The 20,792-nt window shown below is 44.9% G+C and overlaps 1 protein-coding gene across 2 annotated transcripts in view; it reads left to right on the top strand.

Moving 5' to 3' along the window:
• The window catches only part of LOC149439225 (SLAM family member 5-like), a 116,690-nt gene extending 108,660 nt beyond the window's left edge, over window positions 1-8,030 (top strand). For both annotated transcript variants that reach the window (XM_089659286.1, XM_089659287.1), the window contains exon 6: window positions 1,650-8,030. In XM_089659286.1, coding sequence (XP_089515412.1) covers window positions 1,650-1,748 — 99 coding nt within the window. In that variant the 3' untranslated portion in view covers window positions 1,749-8,030. The remainder of the gene's footprint in view (window positions 1-1,649) is intronic.
• The last annotated feature ends 12,762 nt before the right edge of the window (window positions 8,031-20,792 follow it).

Raw genomic sequence — 20,792 nt, forward strand, 5'->3', positions numbered from 1 at the left:
CTGACACCAATGATGGGGCACGTTTCTTCCCACTGACACTAATGATGGGGCACTATTCCTCCCACTGACACTAATGATGGGGTACGATTCTTCCCACTGACACCAATGATGGGGCACTATTTCGCACCATAAGACACACTTGGCGGCTGGCCCAGTATTCCCGCTGCCATTGTATGTCCGCAGTCTCTGGTCATCTCCTGTACTGTATCCGCATTTGTTCATAGGTTTTTTTTTTTAACCACTTGCCATCCGCCTGCTGTTCATAAACGGCACCCACCTTTTCTAGCTGTGCGCGCTCCCTGGGAGCATGCAGCACCGCGATCCGGTGCCCACTGTGTCCTCCAGACACAGTGAAACACCGATCGTCGGACGGGACCTCTGTACGAGGTCCCAATCATGTGATCACTGATTGGCGAATCAGTGATCACATGCAAAGTAGTAAGCAAGATGTCACTTGTGACATCATTGCTTACTACGTGTGAAATCTGTGGATGATCACAGAGGTCACATGGTACAAGGCTATTCACAACAGCCTTGTACCATGTGACAAGCTGTGACCAATCACAGCTCACTCAGTACTTCTCAATGACTGCAAGAATGCAGACAGAGAGAAGGAGAAATGATTGCTTTTACATCCTATATGGGTGTAAAAGCAATCAGTGTAAAAAAAATAAATAAATAAATCTTCACCACCCCCCACAAGTAGTACAGTGTCACCATGGTGACACTGTACTGCTAGGGTGACAGTATGTAGAAAAAAAAAATTAAAATAAAAAATAATAATATAAAAAAATAAAATAAAAATGTAAAAAAAATGTTTAAAAAATTTAATATTTGGTTATAAACTAATTTGGATTTTTTTTTTTTTACTAAATCTTGGCAAAGATTTATGATGAAATTTTGGCAACGATTTATGATGAAATATTATTTATTTGCAAAATTTATAAAAAAAACACTTTTTTTCAAAATGTTTGGACTTTTTCATTTACATAGTAAAAAAAATAAAAATTCCAGCGGTGAATAAATACCACCAAAATAAAGCTTTATCTGTCTCAAAAAAATGGTAAAAAAAATTCATATGGGTACAGTGTTGCATGACCACGCAATTGTCATTGTCAAGTGTGATAGCGCTGAAACCTGAAAATTGCCCTGGACAGGAAGGGGGTAAAAGTGTCCGGACTGGAAGTGGTTAAACTATAGTCCGGCCCTCCAACGGTCTGAGGAACAGTGAACTGGCCCCCTGTTTAAAAAGTTTGAGGACCCCTGCCTTAGACTGAAGGAGCAGGAAAGATTCCATGTGTAAGCTGTGGCCTTGCCTTGTCAACCTCTTGAAGAACACTAAGGTTCCATGCAGGGGCGGACTGACAACTCATGGGGCCCCGGGGCAATAGGGGATCATGGGGCCCCTGTGTCCTTGCCCACACTAAAAGCACACCAAAAAAACCTATAAAAAAGGTACCAGGGGCATTTCATGGGGCCCCCTACTGACCCTGGGCCCTCAGGCAGTGCCCGAGTGCTCGAATGGTCAGTCCGCCCCTGGTTCCATGGCACCCTGGTTGAGAATGGTTACTATGGCTGTACCAGCCGGTGTACAAGTTAGTCTGACCAAGATGAATGTCTATTAATATCTGTTTACTGTTCAATTACAGGTATGGAATAACTCATTATATGATTCCTCGCCTCAGCAAAAGTCTAAAGCAATGACCGTTTATGCTACACTGGAACATCCACTGGAAACAAATAGATGACAGTAATAATACACAGGTCTACCCCATGTAAAACCGGCACATTAGGCACGCTGAAGATTCTCCACTAACATCTTTCTGTTCCTGGCTGCATATTATCTGGAACAGGACGGCTTATGGAGTACAATTAACACAGCCTCTCAATCACCTGCACATAGATGGAGTTCAGCGTGTAAATACCTGTCTAAAGGTGAAAAAATAAACTTTCAACAACACTTAATTAAGAACTCCATATGGAACAGCAAAATGTATAGAATACGGGACCTCATTCCAGACAATCATCATTCCTAACCACCAGACATGAGGCACCATGAAGATTCCTTTCATTGTTTAGAACAGATTGCTATTTATATGTATTATTTTATTGTATACTATTTACTTTTTGTTTATGACCAACATAACTTTGAGAGTTCCTTGACTGGACTGCAGTGGTGGAGAGCACAGAATGGCACATTGATACAGTGTTGATGAGCACTAAGGCATGCATCAGTGCAGAGTTGGGCAAGTTGGGTAGAGTTGGGTGGATGGGTGATAGGTGAAGTGGTAAGAGTAGGGGTTGATGTGCAAATGTGGTGCTTGATGAGGGAGATGGGTGTCAGCTGTGGTGGCGAGAGTACAAGGGGCAGGGCCATCTTAATGAATGGGCACACCTGGGCACTGCCTAGGGGCCCCATGATCAGGGCATGTGTTGGGGAGGGGGAGGTGGACTGGTGATATGGCTGCTTCTGCTACTCTTCTTTGACAGGAGAAACTGCAACTCCTGTTGAAGAAACAGTGGCTGGCTGATGCTGAAGAGAGGAGTCAGCTTTCTCCTCCCCTTGCAGGGGGCAGAAGAGAGCCCGTACTAAGACTGAGAACTCACCTCAGTCTCAGCAGGGAAGAGGAAGGAAGAGCTGCCTTCATTACAGGTGGAAGCAGCAATTGTCATCTGTGAGTACAAGGGAGAAAGAGGTGGGCACAACTCTGATGGATAGGGACACCTGATGTATGAGGACACTGTAATGGGGACGCCTCATGAAAGGGGATACTCTGATGGGGACACCTAATGGATGAGGACACTGATGGGGACACCTGATGGATGGGGCCACTGTGATGGGTTCACCTAGTGGATGGGGGCACTGTGATGGGGACACCTAATGTATGGGGACACTGTGATTAAGACACCTGGTGTATGGGGACACTGTGATGGGGACACCTAATATAAGGGGACACTGACAGGAACATTGTGATATGAACACATGATGTATGGGGACACTGTGATTAAGACACCTGGTGTATGGGGACACTGTGATGGGGACACCTAATATAAGGGGACACTGACAGGAACATTGTGATATGAACACACGATGTATGGGGACACTGTGATGGGGACACCTAATATAAGGGCACACTGTGATGAGGATAGGGATAGGGACACCTGATGTATGAGGACACTGTAATGGGGATGCCTCATGTAAGGGGATACTCTGATGGGGACACCTAATGGATGAGGACACTTTGATGGGGACACCTGACGGATGGGACCACTGTGATGGGTTCACCTAGTGGATCGGGACACTGTGATGGGGACACCTGATGTAAGGGGACACTGTGATTAAGACACCTGGTGTATGGGGACACTGTGATGGGGACACCTAATATAAGGGGACACTGACAGGAACATTGTGATATGAACACATGATGTATGGGGACACTGTGATTAAGACACCTGGTGTATGGGGACACTGTGATTAAGACACCTGGTGTATGGGGACACTGTGATGGGGACACCTAATATAAGGGGACATTGACAGGAACATTGTGATATGAACACACGATGTATGGGGACACTGTGATGGGGACACTTGATATAAGGGCACACTGTGATGGAGACATCTGATGCAAGCCTGTAGGGACCCCAGTGCATTACTTTGCCCAGGTGCCCATGGTGCTATTAGGATGGCACTGACAAGAAGTTTTGCATGAACATGAGAACCACAGATAGGTTGTTTATAGCGGGTGACTGATATGTTCAGGGGATTGCTAGAGTTTAGCTGCACTGACACTGCGTGTGTGGTAGAACTCCAAAAGCTTCTATGGTGTCATCAGCCAGATCACTCTTTTAGCCTCATAGAAGCCTTTAAGCATCTACTGCACACATACAAGCATCAGGAAAAGGTGCAAGGGGGTACATATCATTTTTGCAGTCTGTGCAGCTGCATAATGGCTGTTTGGGGCTTAGGGGCCCATTTATACTAGATGTAGGTCAGATGGGTGCTGGGACTGCCTCCATTACCTTGTAGATCTGGACACTGCTTGGTTCCATCTGGCTGGTAATCAAATGAGTAATGATTCTAATTTAAAAATCAGCACAAAAAGTAGCTTTGCACAGCAATGTGGTTAAAAATTTGCATTGCGCTCCACCAGCTCAGGAAGTCTGAAGCCAAAGGAGCGCAATTTATGGAATTTTGTAAAAAAATAAAAAACTCTGGGGGACAGCCCGATCACTTAACCTGGGCAGAGTCCAGTCAAACAAGATGGTAAATAGAATTTAATTTAATGAAAAGTAAGCCTGTTCAGTTAGAATAACATAAGAAGGAAATTGCCAGATAAGCCCAATCAGGACCAGTTGTCTTCAAGTGCACCTTGCTTGAACGTCGAACAGTACAATGTCTTTAGCAGCTCAACATTTTGAAGACTTTCAATCATTTACCTCTGATCCCCTATGCACTAACAATAATTTTCAGTTCCTCTTTTACCAGAAGCCAGGCACATTTCCTACATTCCAAAAGCCTCTTTAAGTTTTTGCCTTCCACAACCCACAAAAATATCTGGAGGTTACATAGACTTCTATGCTATCCCCTGGTCAAGCTGTGAGAGCACAGTACGAGCATATTTCTCAAGAATTCAGTTACATGGAGCAGTTAGTATATTTGTATGTATTTTGTTGATATATAATTGTTATGGTCATAACATTTCTAAAGGCATTTTCTTTTTTTTTAAAGAAAATATGAAATATATATGTAGCCCTGTTTTGGGGGGGGTTATGTGAAATGGCCCACACCAAACAAGCTATGGCGCTAACCTGTATATGAGTAGGCAATCCTGAGCCTTTGCTATATGGAAGAGGGGGTTGTGATAATAGAAATGGCAGTGCCTCCACCTAGAATAGGGATCCTGCAATTGAGGAGACTCACCCCTTTCTAGGAATGTAACAGGTAGACAACTTAAAGTAACTATACATAGCAGTATTAATGCACCCAGCTTATATTTCTAACATGAAAACATGTCACCCCACCTGTATGAGATTATTGCAAAGTTTATATAAAGCAGCCACATAAAACAGGATGCATAAGAATAACATTCAGGAATTACAATTTAGCATAAATTGGGAGGTTGCCATTATACCCGGGTATATGTGCATGTAGTATACAGTATACCTCCAACCATGGGTTATAGCGCAGTCCGGTTGCAGGGGCCCCTGGAGAGGTGAGAGTCAAGAAGAGGCACGCTTCCACTTCAGATGCTGTGATGGCGTCCAAGTAACACGTTCTATGTGGATGATTGCACTGCTTGTCTGACGATCAGCGATGCATCACCTAAAAGGATAAAATGCCCTATCTCTCCTTACTCTTAGTCCCTATCCCTAAACTGGGCTGTCACTGCAACCGGGCCTCTATCTGTCTAAGTGGCCATCTGATGCCTAACCTACCTCTAGCCTAATCTATCCAACGCTCCCTATGCTAATCCTAGCTAAAGGGAGATCCAGACCAATAAGGCTCTTCAAGCAAAGAGGCTGCAAAGATACACTGCAATTAACAGAAAGTTCACCTGACAGTCTTATGCAGGTGAAAACACTGATATATATATATATATATATATAGACAACTATAGGGATTCTGCAGTGTGTAAATAGAATAATGATAATGAACCACAAATCTCTCTCTTACAGAGATATTAGGGTTCCAATACAGAAGTTGAAATATAACAGAGGCAGACCTAATCTGCTTCAGTAACAACTAGTTAGATAGCAGCCTTGTTAATCTGGATCATTACTCACAGAATCACCATACAGTTCTCCCCAGATACATAACACATGGCAGGCTGGCACCCTCTGCCTGATACTTCCTGGAAAAACAAACTACTGTATATAACATCCTGGGGTTTCTTGACCTCCTTGTAGGGGCAGGAAGCACACCTAGGGACTTGTCTGTAATGGGACCTCTATGGTAGTGGCTGTATATGAATGTAAACAAACCACAACTAGTGTATAAAATAACAGTTCCCTACATATATATATATAATTTTTTTTTAAATATTCATAGCCAGCAGATGTAACCCTTAGCTGCTTTTTATGTGTTTTGCTGGCTATTCGTAGCTTCTCTGCTAAAAAAAAGTCTTGTTTACATAGCTCAATAGCTGAAGTGTAGATTTACAAACACAAGTGAATGGGTCAGAGCATTGACTCTGCTCCCTTCCTCTTTCTCTGCAATAGACAGCTGCAAACAGAGACAGAAAGGAATCTGTTTCCTCTCTCTCTCTCTCTATACAGATATACTGTATACATATCATATCAATAAGCAGGAAGTGCTGGAGAAGAGACCTAGGTCCAAGGTTATGAGGGTGGTAGAGTACTTGCTGCTGACGGGCGGACAGACCATTTGGAAACTCGGGCACTGCCCGAGGGCCCGGGGTCAGTAGGGGGCCCCATGAGATGCCCCTGGTACCTTTTTCATAGGCTTTTTTGAGTTTGGGCAAGGACACAGGGGTCCCATGATCCCCTATTGCCCGGGGGCCCCATGAGTTGTCAGTCCGCCCCTGGCTGCTAAGATAATGTTTGCGGGTCGTGTTGTGATGGGGCTGAGGCTCAACTGAAGCTCATTACCTACTGTGAAGTCTGCCCCCAGTAAAACAGGACATTGCATTTCCCAATATAGTGGCCAGAACCTACAACTGTAGACCATTCCCTGTCCACTAGTGCAATTTCCTGACTAACGTGCCTGCAAATGTAGATATTTGGGAAGTCTCTTTACTCACTGAACACAGTTCTAGAATGAGGGGCTAAGCAGGTAATGAACAATGCAAGTGAAGTATTGGCCCAGGGGGGTCCTTGCAAGCTCTTGGCACCCTGTCTGTCAATTTCTCCTGAAACTGTATGTTAGAATGGAGGGTTTTAGCAAAATCATTTATAGGAGATGCGTCATAAGGGGTCTGGTAAAGAAGGTCCACCTTTTATTCCCTCTTTGGTGGGAATAGGCTTGCTTTGGGCAAAACCCTGTGGTCAGTGATCTGGTGCTTTCAGTGCACAAAGTGTAGGACGTGCAGGGGCGGACTGACCATTTGGAAACTCGGGCACTGCCCGAGGGCCTGGGGTCAGTTCAGGGCCCCATGAGATGCCCCTGGTACCTTTTTCATAGGCTTTTTTAAGTTTGGGCAAGGACACAGAGGCCCAATGATTCCCTATTGAGGGCCCGGGGTCAGTAGGGGGCCTCATGAGATGCCCTGGTACCTTTTTCATAGGCTTTTTTGAGTTTGGGCAAGGACACAGGGGCCCCAATGATCCCCTATTGCCCGGGGGCCCCATGAGTTGTCAGTCCGCCCCTGAGGACGTGTCAAGTTTTTGCATGAACGCAGCTGGTCACGTAGATTGTACAATCTCCATACAATTTCCTTTGGAAATTCCAACAATGATGTAGTGTAAGGTCTTACTTAAAAGATCCATTTTATCTATACCCAGTCAGGCAGACCCTTCTACAGCATCACTTATGATACATTCAATGATTGTACAATTGTAATGTGTGTGGCCAGCTTAAAGTAATTTTAGCTATAATTCTAACATCTAAAAAAAAATAGTTTAGGCTTTACAACCACTTCCACAATATGTCTATCTCTGACCAAAGACATTGAGAAGGAGTGAGACAAACAAATACACTAAACCATCCATAAAAGAGCATTCCTGAATAGAATCATTCTGAGCATCACAAATACATCCCTGATTAATAGGTCATTTCATGTAGCCTTTTAAAAATGTTTACGTTCAGTGTTAATGATGAAGGATTTTTTAAAACAGTAATGGGCTTGGCCATTGATAAAATGCAACTGCCATTTTTCCTATGGACCTCACTTCCTAGCTAGTGGCCAAGGCTGTGCAGTGTTCCAGCCAGCAAGAGAGTGATGTCCATAGGGAATTGACACAAGCAGCAATGTGATTAATCTTGCATGAATTATGTTTTGAAATACTTTTTATTTTACAAAAAGAAACACATATAACATATTTATTTTAATAAACTTTGCTATACTTACTAAGTTATTTTGTCAGTGACTATGTGTAGCTGTACTTAATGTATATGTACAGTACAGTACAAACTCTTTTTTTTCTGTTTCCTACTGAAACATTATCGGTAAAGAAAAAAAAAAAAAATTAATTCTCCCTATGGTGATCTGCAATTAGGTGCACCCAGATACAACTGCAGACAGATTGGAAAATGTGTCTCGCTGTGAGCAGTAAGGGCCATGTCAAATGGGGGAATTTTCTGCTAATGACACATAGCCAGCAGCAGAATCACCAAACAGAGGCTTCCATTTAGCCTATGGTAAGTTCTTGGATGTGTGCAGAGGAGTACCTGGTACAAAAGTTAATCTTACTTATTATTACAGGTATATATATAGCACCTAAAAATATAAATAAAGACAAATAAAAATAAAAAAGAGTGGTAGGCACAAGTGCTTATAGTGATTAAAAAACAACGTCCTCAGATGATGGTTCAACTGTCCCAATCATGCGGTGCAAAGGTGGTCTACTCCGTGCTCAAAGGTGTGTAAATATTATGCACTCACCAGAAAGCGCATAATATGCACATTTGAGTTGTCAGACCACTCCTGGTACTAAAAGGCTGAAGCAGAGCGGGTCATCTAGCAGGCTGTGACTCTGGTAGGGATGAGCCTTCCTCCAACCAGCAGGGGGACACCAGACATCCAGCAATAAAGTTAATCCTGACTCCTCAAACCAGGGCACTCATACAGGATATCCACCTTGAGAAAGGGGGGGCTCGACCAAACAGCCCACCCCAAAAAAGCACTGATAGTGTAGTATGTTCAAAAAATCTTTTATTGGAGTATAATGAAAGCATGATAACGTGCTCGTCCGCACGAAACGCGTCAGAGTGGAGCCTAGCCGGTGACGTCACGCCGCTCCGCACCTCGTGGAGGCCGACGGCCATCTTTGTTTCTGGGATACCCTGTGAGTTGCTTTCATTATACTCCAATAAAAGATTTTTTGAACATACTACACTATCAGTGCTTTTTTGGGGTGGGCTGTTTGGTCGAGCCCCCCCTTTCTCAAGGTGGATATCCTGTATGAGTGCCCTGGTTTGAGGAGTCAGGATTAACTTTATTGCTGGATGTCTGGTGTCCCCCTGCTGGTTGGAGGAAGGCTCATCCCTACCAGAGTCACAGCCTGCTAGATGACCCGCTCTGCTTCAGCCTTTTAGTACCAGGAGTGGTCTGACAACTCAAATGCGCATATTATGCGCTTTCTGGTGAGTGCATAATATTTACACACCTTTGAGCACGGAGTAGACCACCTTTGCACCGCATGATTGGGACAGTTGAACCATCATCTGAGGACGTTGTTTTTTAATCACTATAAGCACTTGTGCCTACCACTCTTTTTTATTTTTATTTGTCTTTATTTATATTTTTAGACTTATGATTCATTGATTACTTCTTTGTAGCGCTGCATATGTTATTATCATTTATAGTGTGAAGGTTTGGGGTTTGTACCTTTTATGCCAGCTGCTTACCATTTATCTCCAAGCGCTCGTTAATTATTTTACTGTCCATATATATAGCACCTGTCAGGGACTGCGGGTCTTGCAGCGGCGCACAGGTCTGCACATACGCAGATTGCCTAGGTGCACTAATGTGCAGGCACTAGGACCTGGGCGTCGGTAACGGCAATTGCACCAATGACGGTGCAGGGCGCACTATTTAAACTGGCCAGACGGTGACTAGGTTGCCGCAAGGTCTAGTTCCTGTACCCGTGTTCTGAAGTGTGTTCCTGTTGCCGATCCTGCTTGTCCTGATTTGTGTTGACCTTCTCCTGCTCTGACCCCCGGCTCGTCCCTGACTACTCTCCTGCCTGTTGTTATATTACTATTGGACCTCCCGTTGCTGAACCTTGGCTCATGACCCGGCTGCTCTCTGTCTACTGTTTAGTACCTACCTGCCTCTACCATTACCAAGCCCGCTAGTCTGACTACGCTCATTCCTGACTGTCATCCATCCATCCCGCTCGGGACCTGGACTTGTCAGCCTCTTCACAGCACGTACCCTCGGCGGGACCCCTCTACCACAGTTGGGTGTACTCAGGGGTCGCGAGCTGGTTTCAGTCTTGCACCAAGTCCATCCCCACCATCAGGGGCTCTGGTGAAAAAGCAGACTGGGACTTAGACACTTAGACTCCGCGTCCCGGGGAATCCCGTTCTGTGGATCACTAGAGATTCCGCCGGGCGGTGCCTGACAGCACCGTCAATTTACGCAGCACTTTACTCCCTAAAGTCCCTAACTAACACTTATATGTACTAGAGCCAATTTAGTCCTGGTGCACACTTGTGTGGGCTGTGTGACCCTCGTTTGCCCGGGCACGTCAGCCATTCATTTAAATGGACTGCTGTGCCTGCATTTTTTCGCAAAAAAAATGTATTTTTGACCATGCGATTTTCCTGTGGTTCCCACACCCGCAAGCGTGCTGGGATGCGTGTGGGTATTCAGAAAGAATGGCAGCACCGTGCACCTTGTAAGAGTAGCGAGATTTGGCTGTGGGAACAGATGCGATTCCCACACCCAAGGCTGCTGTTAGATACCATGGGGCCCCACGCAGCCAACCTGAGAGGGCCCTGCCAATAAAAACTGTTTACTTTGCTTCAGTTATGAATGAACACAATAAGTGATCAGTACCGATCACTCATTGTGTTAATTCAGGAAATAAAGGGACTGGTAAATGTGATATTTACTGGACCCATCTCCCACTCTTCATCCTGAAGGATCATATTGTGTGCTTGCAGCTTCTGGTGGGAAGGAGAGAAGGGAAGCCAGCAGCACTATGGGTGGTGAGGGCACACAAGGGGACCTGGGCAGAAGGGGGAAATGTATGGTGCACAGGGAGGGTGATGGGTGTGGCGAGGAGGCCAATGACTTGAACCGATCCCCTATATGGATCTCTCTGCAGCAGCTGAAGGCAGGAGGGAGAGGAGAAGAATCTGGCTTTCAGCTGCTGCAGAGAGAGCCATACAGGGGATCAGTTCCAGTCATTGCCCCTCTCGCCACACCCATCACCCTCCCTGCTCACATCCGGTTCGCCCAGCTACCTGGGCCCCCCTGCTGGCCTGGGCCCCATACAGGAGGACTGGTGGTACCCCCTTATCCACGGTCCTGCCCACACCCGCAACCATCCCGCAGAATGTGAACCAGGGCTTAGACAGGAGGCAATTAACCTACCAGCAGATTGTGGGAGGAAACTAATATAGGCACAGGGAGAACATGCAGACTCCATGCATATAGTGCTGTGGTTGGAATTCAAACCAACTACTCTAGTGCTGCCAAGAAGAAGTGCTAACCACTTAGCCACTGTGCTGCCTAACTTGCAGCACTTTCTGAAAAAATGTAATGGTTAAGAGCATCAAATACATCCAATGTGGAAAAGCCTCCCCGTTCTTCAGGGCTTGAGCAGTCAATGTTCAAAAAATGACAACAGAATGCACCTGTGTTATAGCTTAATGACGACTAGTGTCTTCTGACAACACTAAAGGCAGCCAGCTCTGATGAAGGCTAATGTCTCCAGATGGCATTAAGGCGGCCAGCTTTGATGATGATTTACATCTTTTGATGGCACCAAAGGCAGCTGGTTCTGATGAAGATTAACTTCTCCTGATGGCACCAAAGGTAGCCAGCTTTGATGATGATTTACATCTTCTGATGGCACCAAAGGCAGCTGACTCTGATGAAGATTAACTTCTCCTGATGGCATCAAAGGTAGCCAGCTTTGATGATGATTAACATCTCCTGATGGCACTAAAGGCAACCAGCCTTGATGATGATTAACATCACCTGATGGCATTAAAGGCAGCCAGCCATGATGATGATTAACGTCTCCTGATGGCCCTAAAGGTAGCCGGCCTTGATGAGGATTAACATCTCCTGATGGTGCTAAAGATAGCCGGCCTTGATGATGATTAACATTTCCTGATGGCACTAAAGGTAGCTGGCCTTGATGATGATTAACATCTCCTGATGGCACTAGAGGTAGCCGGCCTTGATGAGGTTTAACATCTCCTGATGGCACTAAAGATAGCCGGCCTTGATGATGATTAACATCTCCTGATGGCACTAAAGGTAGCTGGCCTTGATGATGATTAACATCTCCTGATGGCACTAGAGGTAGCCGGCCTTGGTGAGGATTAACATCTCCTGATGGCACCAAGGGCAGCTGGTTTGATGAAGATTAACAACTCCTGATGGCACTAAAGGCAGCCAGCCTTGATGGAGATTAGTGTATCCTGATGGCACTAAAGGCAGCTGGCTTGCGTTAATGTCCTCAGGATATGTGTTCTGTTGTGATTTTATGAACATCAACCGATCCATCCCTGAAGAAGAGGGAGGCTTTTTCCCCTAAACTGCATTGGCTGTATGCTCTTAAAGTGGTTGTAAAGGCTCAAGGTTTTGTACCTTCATGCATTCTATATGAAGCAGCCCCCAAAACCCCCTTAATACTATTCCTGAGCCCCAATGTGATCCATTGATGTGCACGAGAGCCTCAGTTCTCCGGGGATTTTCCCTTCTCACTGGCTGAGACAGCAGCAGGAGCCATTGGCTCCTGCTGTCATCAATCACAGTCAGTGTGCCAATGGGGAGAGGGGGGGTCACCAAATGGCACCAAAGGCAGCCGGCTTTGCTAAAGATTAACAACTCCTGATGGCACTAAAGGCAGCTGGCAGCCAGCCTTGATGGAGATTAGTGTATCCTGATGGCACTAATGGCAGCTGGCTTGCTTGCCTTTGGTGCTTGCTCTGGGGTGATTCAACAGGAGAGAGGGGCCATGTTCACCTTTGGGAATGTGTTACATGTTCCACCCGTTTTTAGAGTGGAACATATAACATGTTCCCAATGCTGTAGCCACTACCCGCTGCCACCCCTCCCTGTGACAGAAGTATGGGGAGAAGCTCCCTATATTAGCTGTTAGTTTTAAAAATAGCGTGGCTATGTGAGGCTCCACCCACAATGCCACGCCTTTCATTCACAATATTCTGCCTGCTAGTGTTTAGCCTTAGCGGCTGTCAGCTTGTAGTTCTCAATGTACTATTGAGCTGTGGTAGTTCATTGAATCTTTCTGTAAGTACAGTATATCCGCTTGCCGATCCATCCCGTATGGGCAAGCAGATATACTGACAGATCTACAAGAGACCTGCATGATACCGGTGATCTGCTGATCATTGGTGCAATATGTTACAGCCTACTGCAACAAAAAATAATAAATGCACATTTTTTTCCCTGCAAAAAAGTGTGCATTTATAATTTTTGGTCAAAAGGTGAAATTAACCTTTAAGCTTTAAATGTTTCAAAAAGTCCTTCAAGTGAGATGAACTTTTGCAGCTTGTTGTCCTCTATACACATCCAAGGATTTTCCATCTGCCAAGCCCTCCTATCACTCCTGTTGCTCCTGTTACTATCATAGAGGTACCAGCCAAGGACCAGAGCAGGGACCAATTATATTATATTTTAATCTTGGATCTGCTGCAGTGAAGGAAAAAAATCACTTTACGGTATATCCATGGGAACCAATTTACCCTGAGTAGCCTGCAACTTTCACACTAGCGAAAGAACAGCGAGGGAGCGATAGGACAACTTGTGGCATCAGCCTTGGTTTGGTTACTATTTATGTTAGAATGGTGTGTTTTTGATTTACAACACTATTTGTTAAACAAGAAAATTGAATAGTTTTTTTGTCCAGTTACATTGCTGGTAGATTTGTTCGGTATGAATGGGGCAAAATCAAATGTTTTCAGGCTATTTCCTCTATTGGTCAAATGTTATTCAGTAAAAAGAAAAAAAAATTAGGTGGTTCAGGAAAATACTGCATTATGACCATCGGAAAATATTTATAATCCTCAGCTTCATCTATTGGCCATAATGTGGTAGTTTCTCAAACAACGTATTTTTTTATATGAATGAATAACATTAAACCTGTAGAGGAAATAGGGAAATGTTCGATTTTGCCCAATTTTAACAAAGCTAAAAATGTACCAGCAGTTTTGCTGGACAAACAGTTCTGCAGATTTTTTTTTATTGAAGCGGTAGAAAACCACAGCAAAAAAAAAACAAAATTGGGCCCCGGGCAGTAAGTCATAATGTGCTAGTATACACTGCATACTAGCACCTTATGACAGACTTACCTGAAAACAAAGCCCTACACCGGCACACTATCACCTCTGTAGGTGCTTCCATCTTCACCTGGTCTTCCTTCTAGGTTTGTAGGCTTTGGTGGTATGAATGGCTGAGCTGCGATGACATCACTGTCTGCAGCACAGGGCTTTGAAGGAACAGCATGGCTATGCCGTCCGTTCAGAGTGCATGTGCCGGTGACATTACTGGCTGCTTCTAAAGCAAATCTCCTAAATGGTGCACATTTAGAAGAAATTTACTGTACCTATAGGTAAACCTTATTATAGGCTTACCTACAGCTAAAAAATCAACCAAGGGAATTTTTTCCCACTTTAAGATACCCCATATGTTGCAGGATGTGTAATGAGATGTGAAACACCTGTATTAGTTATATAACTTGTGGTCGGTGTTAAATTAGAATGTATTGGAGTTGCTCTAAGTTATTTCCATGGAATTTGATATTGGACCATTACAGAGTTAAAGCCAAACTCTAGGCAGTACTAAAAAATTACCCTAAAAAGTTAAATATTGTATCATATGGCTTTCACAACAGCTTTACTATTTATAAATTGCATTTTGTATTATATTGTATATTGCATTGTATTATATTAAATTTGATTGTGTTGTAGTCAGTGTTACTGTAGCATGCTTACTTTATATCAAACCTACAAGGAGGTAGGTAAACATGATAAGCATACAGCAATTGGGGTCAGCAGTCAGACCTGAGAACTGTAGAACTTGAGGAAAACTTCTTGACAAAAACAATGTACAAAGTGTGGACCAAAAATCAGCAAGTCTTTTCAAGGAGCACTGAGTCCCCTTCGGTGTACCTCTTCAGGCGCCAGATTAAACTCTGCTCATCCACCTGGTTGTCCTGAGGGTATGCATGGGCAAAGTATTCCAAGAGCTACTGCTGGTAGGCTGTCCTCCCTAGGAGACTGTGGTACAATGGAGGTCCTCCTTTCAAGCTTCAGCCTGTAGGCAGGCCCTCTTCCACTGGGGCCCCCTCCCAAGCTCCACACTCCAGCACCTTCCTTCAGTCCATTTTCCACCCGACTACCCTTCTGCTCAGGCTCTTCCACATTTAAGGACTGACCTAGCCACTATAGCTGGTCTCCTACCTGGGGATTGACCAAGTTCCCTAAAACATTCAAATCTAGGCTTACACCCCTCTTCTACAAAGTTCCTGTAGTTTCTAGAAGGGTAGGAGGGCTCCAGAAGCCCTGCCCTGTAGAGCCTCACTGCCTCACTCCCAGGCTGACTGATCCCAAGCTTTTAGCAAGCCTCTGACTAACACACAAAATATCCTATCTAGCTAGAGGGCGCTACTCTATAAAGTGTCACTTGAGTAACAGCTCTGTGGTTGCTGACATCACACCCAAGATGGCGACATACAGCAGCAGTCCTCAGAGTGTTTGGATGTCTACACAAGGAAGGCTTTTTACCAATAAATAACATGAATAATTATGTTAATGTCAGGAATGGACTGGCCAGCAATGGTGGGACTCACCTGCCTTTTGATCTGCAGTACCAGGGCTGGCCAGCGGATGCTCCCAGCAATCAGAGACTCAACTTTGCAGCCAGCTAACACCTGGAACTGATTATGCTGGGGTATTTAAGGGATGGCCAGACCCACAGACTCTGCCTTGGTGTTGTGTTTGTCCTGGGCCCTGTATCTGTCCTGCATCCTGTTTCTGTTCCTTTGCTGACCCTGCCTGATCTGAACTGCTGCTGACTTCTCCTGCTCTGATCCTGGCTTGTGACCCTGACCATCCCTCTGCCTGACCCTCTGTACCACGCTGCTTGCTACCTGCTGAACCTGGCCTGTGACCCCGACCATTCTCCGCTTGCTCCCCCTGTACCTACCTGCCCAATTGATATTGACCCGGCCTGCCTGACGACGCTTGCTTGTATGTACTGTTATCTGTGGGTGGTTGGTTGGGTTTGTTTGCACTGTATTATGTTTAGTATTGCACTGCGTTTATGTTTGTATTGTTAGTGTTAATAAATTATATTGTTTATCACATATCTGAAGTCTGCGTTTCCCTGCTTCAGTCACACACCTCTGGTCATACCTGGGAGCCCTGACAGTTAAACTCACATACAATCCCTTGGAAAGATTTTTGTTAAAATAAAGTCTGGTGACCAGGTCTCTTTAACTTACTGGCTTCTCCTTTTCTTAGAAAACTCACGTTTTACCCAGTCTAGTTTACAGCAGACCAAAGGCCTTCTGTTGAGCTTGGGTTCTGTCCAAACTAGGTCCAAACCTAGAAGGCAACTGTCAGTACTAGGCCAGTGAGGTGCAGGCAGGGGATTCTCCACCATGCCATAGGTTTTGTTACCACCTATGTCTATGTTGGGTGCATTTCCTCTCACCTCCCATGAGGCACACACAGATTGATGTATAATGTACAAACCTGGGTCACTCAAGCATGTGTGTTTATGCATACCAAAGTGAACCAAAAAAAAGTGCATGTGAACACACAAAAAAAAGTACATGAGTGTGCGTCAAATGGTTCCCTCCCCAAGAGGAAGGACCCTCCCTGGTCCCCCGGTGGCAAGACTGCTGACTTGTGTAGCGGGTGCTACCCAATGCTCTGTCTCCCACTCTCCCTGCCTGTCACCCCCTTCTCCTGTCACAGCACAGGGAGCAGTGACAGCGGGGACCGGCCATGCAGAAACAGATAGAGAAAGCATGGCTGTGGGCTCTTTTCTTCTCCCCAACCTCTACAGCAAGCAGAGCAGCTCTCATCAGGCCCACCGTCCAGCTCACTGCCCGCTCTGTCCTTCTCCTCCTTATTGGCTGGCTGGAGGAGGAACAGCCTATGTGGTTTTAAGGGAAAAAAAAATTCAAAGCCCAGCATGCTTTACTCAAGGAGGAGAGAGCCAGGAGCCTGGGAAAAGAGCTCAAGGGACCAGAGCTACAGAGGACAGAGGAGAAACTGTGCTGAGGGACTCCAGAGAGAGCCACGCTGCCCCAGCACCATCACAAGCTGAGAGCCAGAGCCACTGCCAAGGTACAGGGGTGGCATGAACCGGAGTCACCAAGACAACCCTGAGCAAATGGACGTCTGGTGGTAGAAATCATCATTGCTGTGTCGCTGGTGCGAGGGCCTTGCGATCATTACTTGCTACCACTGCTATAGACTGAGCTATTAGAAACTGCTTAACCTGCTATCCTATAACCCTAACATTGCCTTATTGACTGCCACAACACGCGCCAATGAGCTCCAACGTTTAGCTGGTGAAGACTCAGGACTAAAGACTGCCTCTAATCATAACCACCCCAGGGCCCTAGCCTGTTTGGTAGCTGAAGTGATACCATACCCATGTCCATTCATTTGAGTGCACTCAAAACCAGTATAGAGCTACTATCATTCTAAACGTGTTAAGGTTCAAGTATATTGTTTATTGCTGACTCAATAATTTACGTATTGATTCTGATTAGTGATATATATTGCCAAAAATATTGGGCCAGCCCTCCAAATCATTGGATTCAGGTGTTCCAATCACCTTCATGGCCACAGGTGTATAAAATCAAGCCCCTAGGCATGCAGACTGCGTCTACAAACATTGGTGAAAGAATGGGTCGCTCTCAGGAGCTCAGTGAATTCAAGCGTGGTATCGTGACAGGTTGCTATCTGTGCAATAAGTCCATCCATGACATTTCTTTGCTACTAAATATTCCACAGTCAACTGTTAGTGGGATTATAACAAAGTGACAGCAACTGGGAACAACAGCAAGTCAGCCACCAAGTGGTAGGCCACGTAAAATGACAGAGCGGGGTCAGGGCATGCTGAAGTGCACATTGCACAGACGTCTGTCTGTGCGCAACTGTCTGCAGAGTCAATAGCTAAAGACCTCCAAACTTCATGTGGCCTTCAGATTAGCACAAAAGTGTGTAGACAGCTCTTCATGGAAGCTTTCCATGGCCAAGCAGCTGCATCCAAGCCTTACATCACCAAGTACAATGCAAAGTGCTGTATGCAGTGCTGTAAAGCACACCACCACTGGACCCTAGAGCAGTGCGGACGTATTCTCTGGAGTGGCAATCTTCTCTGGCAATCCGATGGATGTGTCTGGGTTTGGCGGATGCCAGGAGAATGGTACTTGCCTGCATTGTGCCAAGTGTAAAGTTTGGTGGAGGGGGGACTATGGTGTGGGGTTGTTTTTCAGGGGTTGGACTTGGCCCCTTAGTTCCAGTGAAGGGAAGTCTTAAGGCATCAGCATACCAAGACTGGGATGCCATTAAAGTTCATGTGTATGTAAAAGCAGGCATTCCAATACTTTTGCCAATATAGTGTGTATATATATATATATATATATATATATATACACACAGTATTTGCTATTGCTTTCCTTCTATTACTTGGGTATTGTTTTCACCTTGTTTAGCAGACTGTGCACTAACTTACCAGCTGTCTGTGTGTCCAGCCTGTTCCAACTGCCATTTATGCTAACCCGTATCAATATATCAAGCATGTTTACCACTGAATGGGTGTGTGTTTATTTATTGCCAATACCCCCACAGCCAGGTGAAAGGTACTTTACACGTGTTGTTTCTTGTGTTCACTGTGCTTTTTTTCAACCAGGTGTGCCAGAGGGGCCAAGGTTGTTCTTGGAGGAGCAAAACAGGGAACCGAAAATTACCATGGCGCTCCTTCGGCTACACTTGGATAAGGCACACTCAGGTACACTTAGTGAAAAGGCCCGGCAGACCTAGCTCCTCATGATCAGCCAAAGCCAACCAACAACAAGTAGTGGGTGGGGGCCTCTCCTGAAGACAACCCCCCCTTAAGGCAGGGAAGGAAGGAACCTGATGGCCACACATCCTCCTCCTAATTTTCAGCATATGCCTGAAAACCCACACTCTACAATCCTGAGTGAAAGGTAACAAAAAAGTGCATGACAGAATGAGAAAAAAAGTGCCAACGTGCTAGACAGTGGCTAGGCCTTGGGGCCTGGTAGCCAAAAGGCCTCACCCATGAGGATTCGTGCAGCAAACCCTTTAGTGTTGGGGCAGAGTGATTTTCTCACAATAGGGTCCCAAACCCATAGTGATACTAAGAGCACCCCAGCATGTGACTCCAAGGAGGCGCTTAACACCGCAGGCTTTCTGCCTTGCCAGCCCTCAGCCAGACCAGGTTTCACACTTCATATCAGGAGGCACTGGGCACCTTAGAATCCTTCACACCAGGGAAATACTATCAACCCCAATCTTACCGAGAGGGCACTTGATTTGCTTTCTTTCTCATGGCAGCAGGATACTATAAAGCCCTGGTGCTCAACCTGCTGCCTGGAGGCCACATGCAGCCATGGGCACTTATTGTTTGGCTCTCAGGGCCCCTGCAGATATTTATCTGTTTGGCCCTATTGCCTGTTATAGCAGTGATTTCTAGTAATTTCATGTGTCTCCAGTCTTTGACTGTCTACTAAAGCATGTCCTTAGTCTCCAACAACTCCTATAGCATTTTACTGCTCCTGAATGTCTCCTGCAGCACATCTGCAATCTCTGACCACCTCTGAAGTTATGTCCAATACTGTGTACTATGTCCACAGTCTCTGACAATCTCCTGTACTATGTCCACAGTCTCTGACAATCTCCTGTACTATGTCCACAGTCTCTGACAATCTCCTGTACTATGTCCACAGCCTCTGACAATCTGCTGTGCCATATCCACAATCTCTGACCTTCTCTTGAATTGTGTCCACATCTCTGCCCATGCCCATAGTCTTTGACTACGTTGTATATCCTGTTGTGTCTGCTGTCTCTGATAATGAATATTAGACTTAGTACTGATACTGAATTTTAGTGATGTTGAGGGCTGCACTTGTGGCGCCCCTTATCAAGAGAGTTGACCACCACTGCTATACAGCCAGCCATCCAAGCCAGAAGGCCAGAATGATGGCAGACCCACATGGAAGAAAAATATATTTTAAATATAGTTTAAAAATATTCTACCCAAATATATTGACATATATTTGAAATACTACAATTTTGGCCGTATTCAATATATTTAAAAAAAATAAAAAAAATTATATATATATATATATATATATACTGTATACACACTGTATGTTGAAATGCGTTATTTATGCAATATGCCTTTCCCACACTCCCCCCGGCTAGTCTGGGGATGTAATGGCGTTCGGTATTGGCGTTCTTGGACCCCTGCTCTTTGCCCCTTTTTTTTTTTTTTCTCTTTCTTCCTTTTTCTCTCTCTCTCTGTTTTTGGTGTGACTGGACAGCTGCCTTTAGTTGTTATAGTCAGTTACATTAATGTTTTGTAACTTATGTGCCACTGATAGCCCCTGCGTGGGCATACCTTTTGCCCTGTTGGCGTTAGAGCACTGTTTTTTTTTTTTTTAATTGGCATTTTTTTTTAACTGTGCAATTGATAGCCCCTGCGTGGGCATGTTTTATTGCCTCTGTTTCTAATGTTTAAAAATTAATAAAAACCATTGAAATAGAAGTGCGTTATTTATATATTACAAAATATGTGGAAAATATTTTTAAAAATACAGTTAATCTCCTAGATTGTAAGTTCGAAAGAGCAGGGCCCTCGAATTCCTCGTGTATTGTTTTGTTACTGTATTGTCTCATGTACTGTCCCGCACTATAATGTACG

The sequence above is a fragment of the Staurois parvus genome, unplaced genomic scaffold, assembly GCF_062004578.1.
Source record: "Staurois parvus isolate SC_StPar_1 unplaced genomic scaffold, SC_StPar_1.0 ptg001146l, whole genome shotgun sequence".
Classification (NCBI taxonomy): domain Eukaryota; kingdom Metazoa; phylum Chordata; class Amphibia; order Anura; family Ranidae; genus Staurois; species Staurois parvus.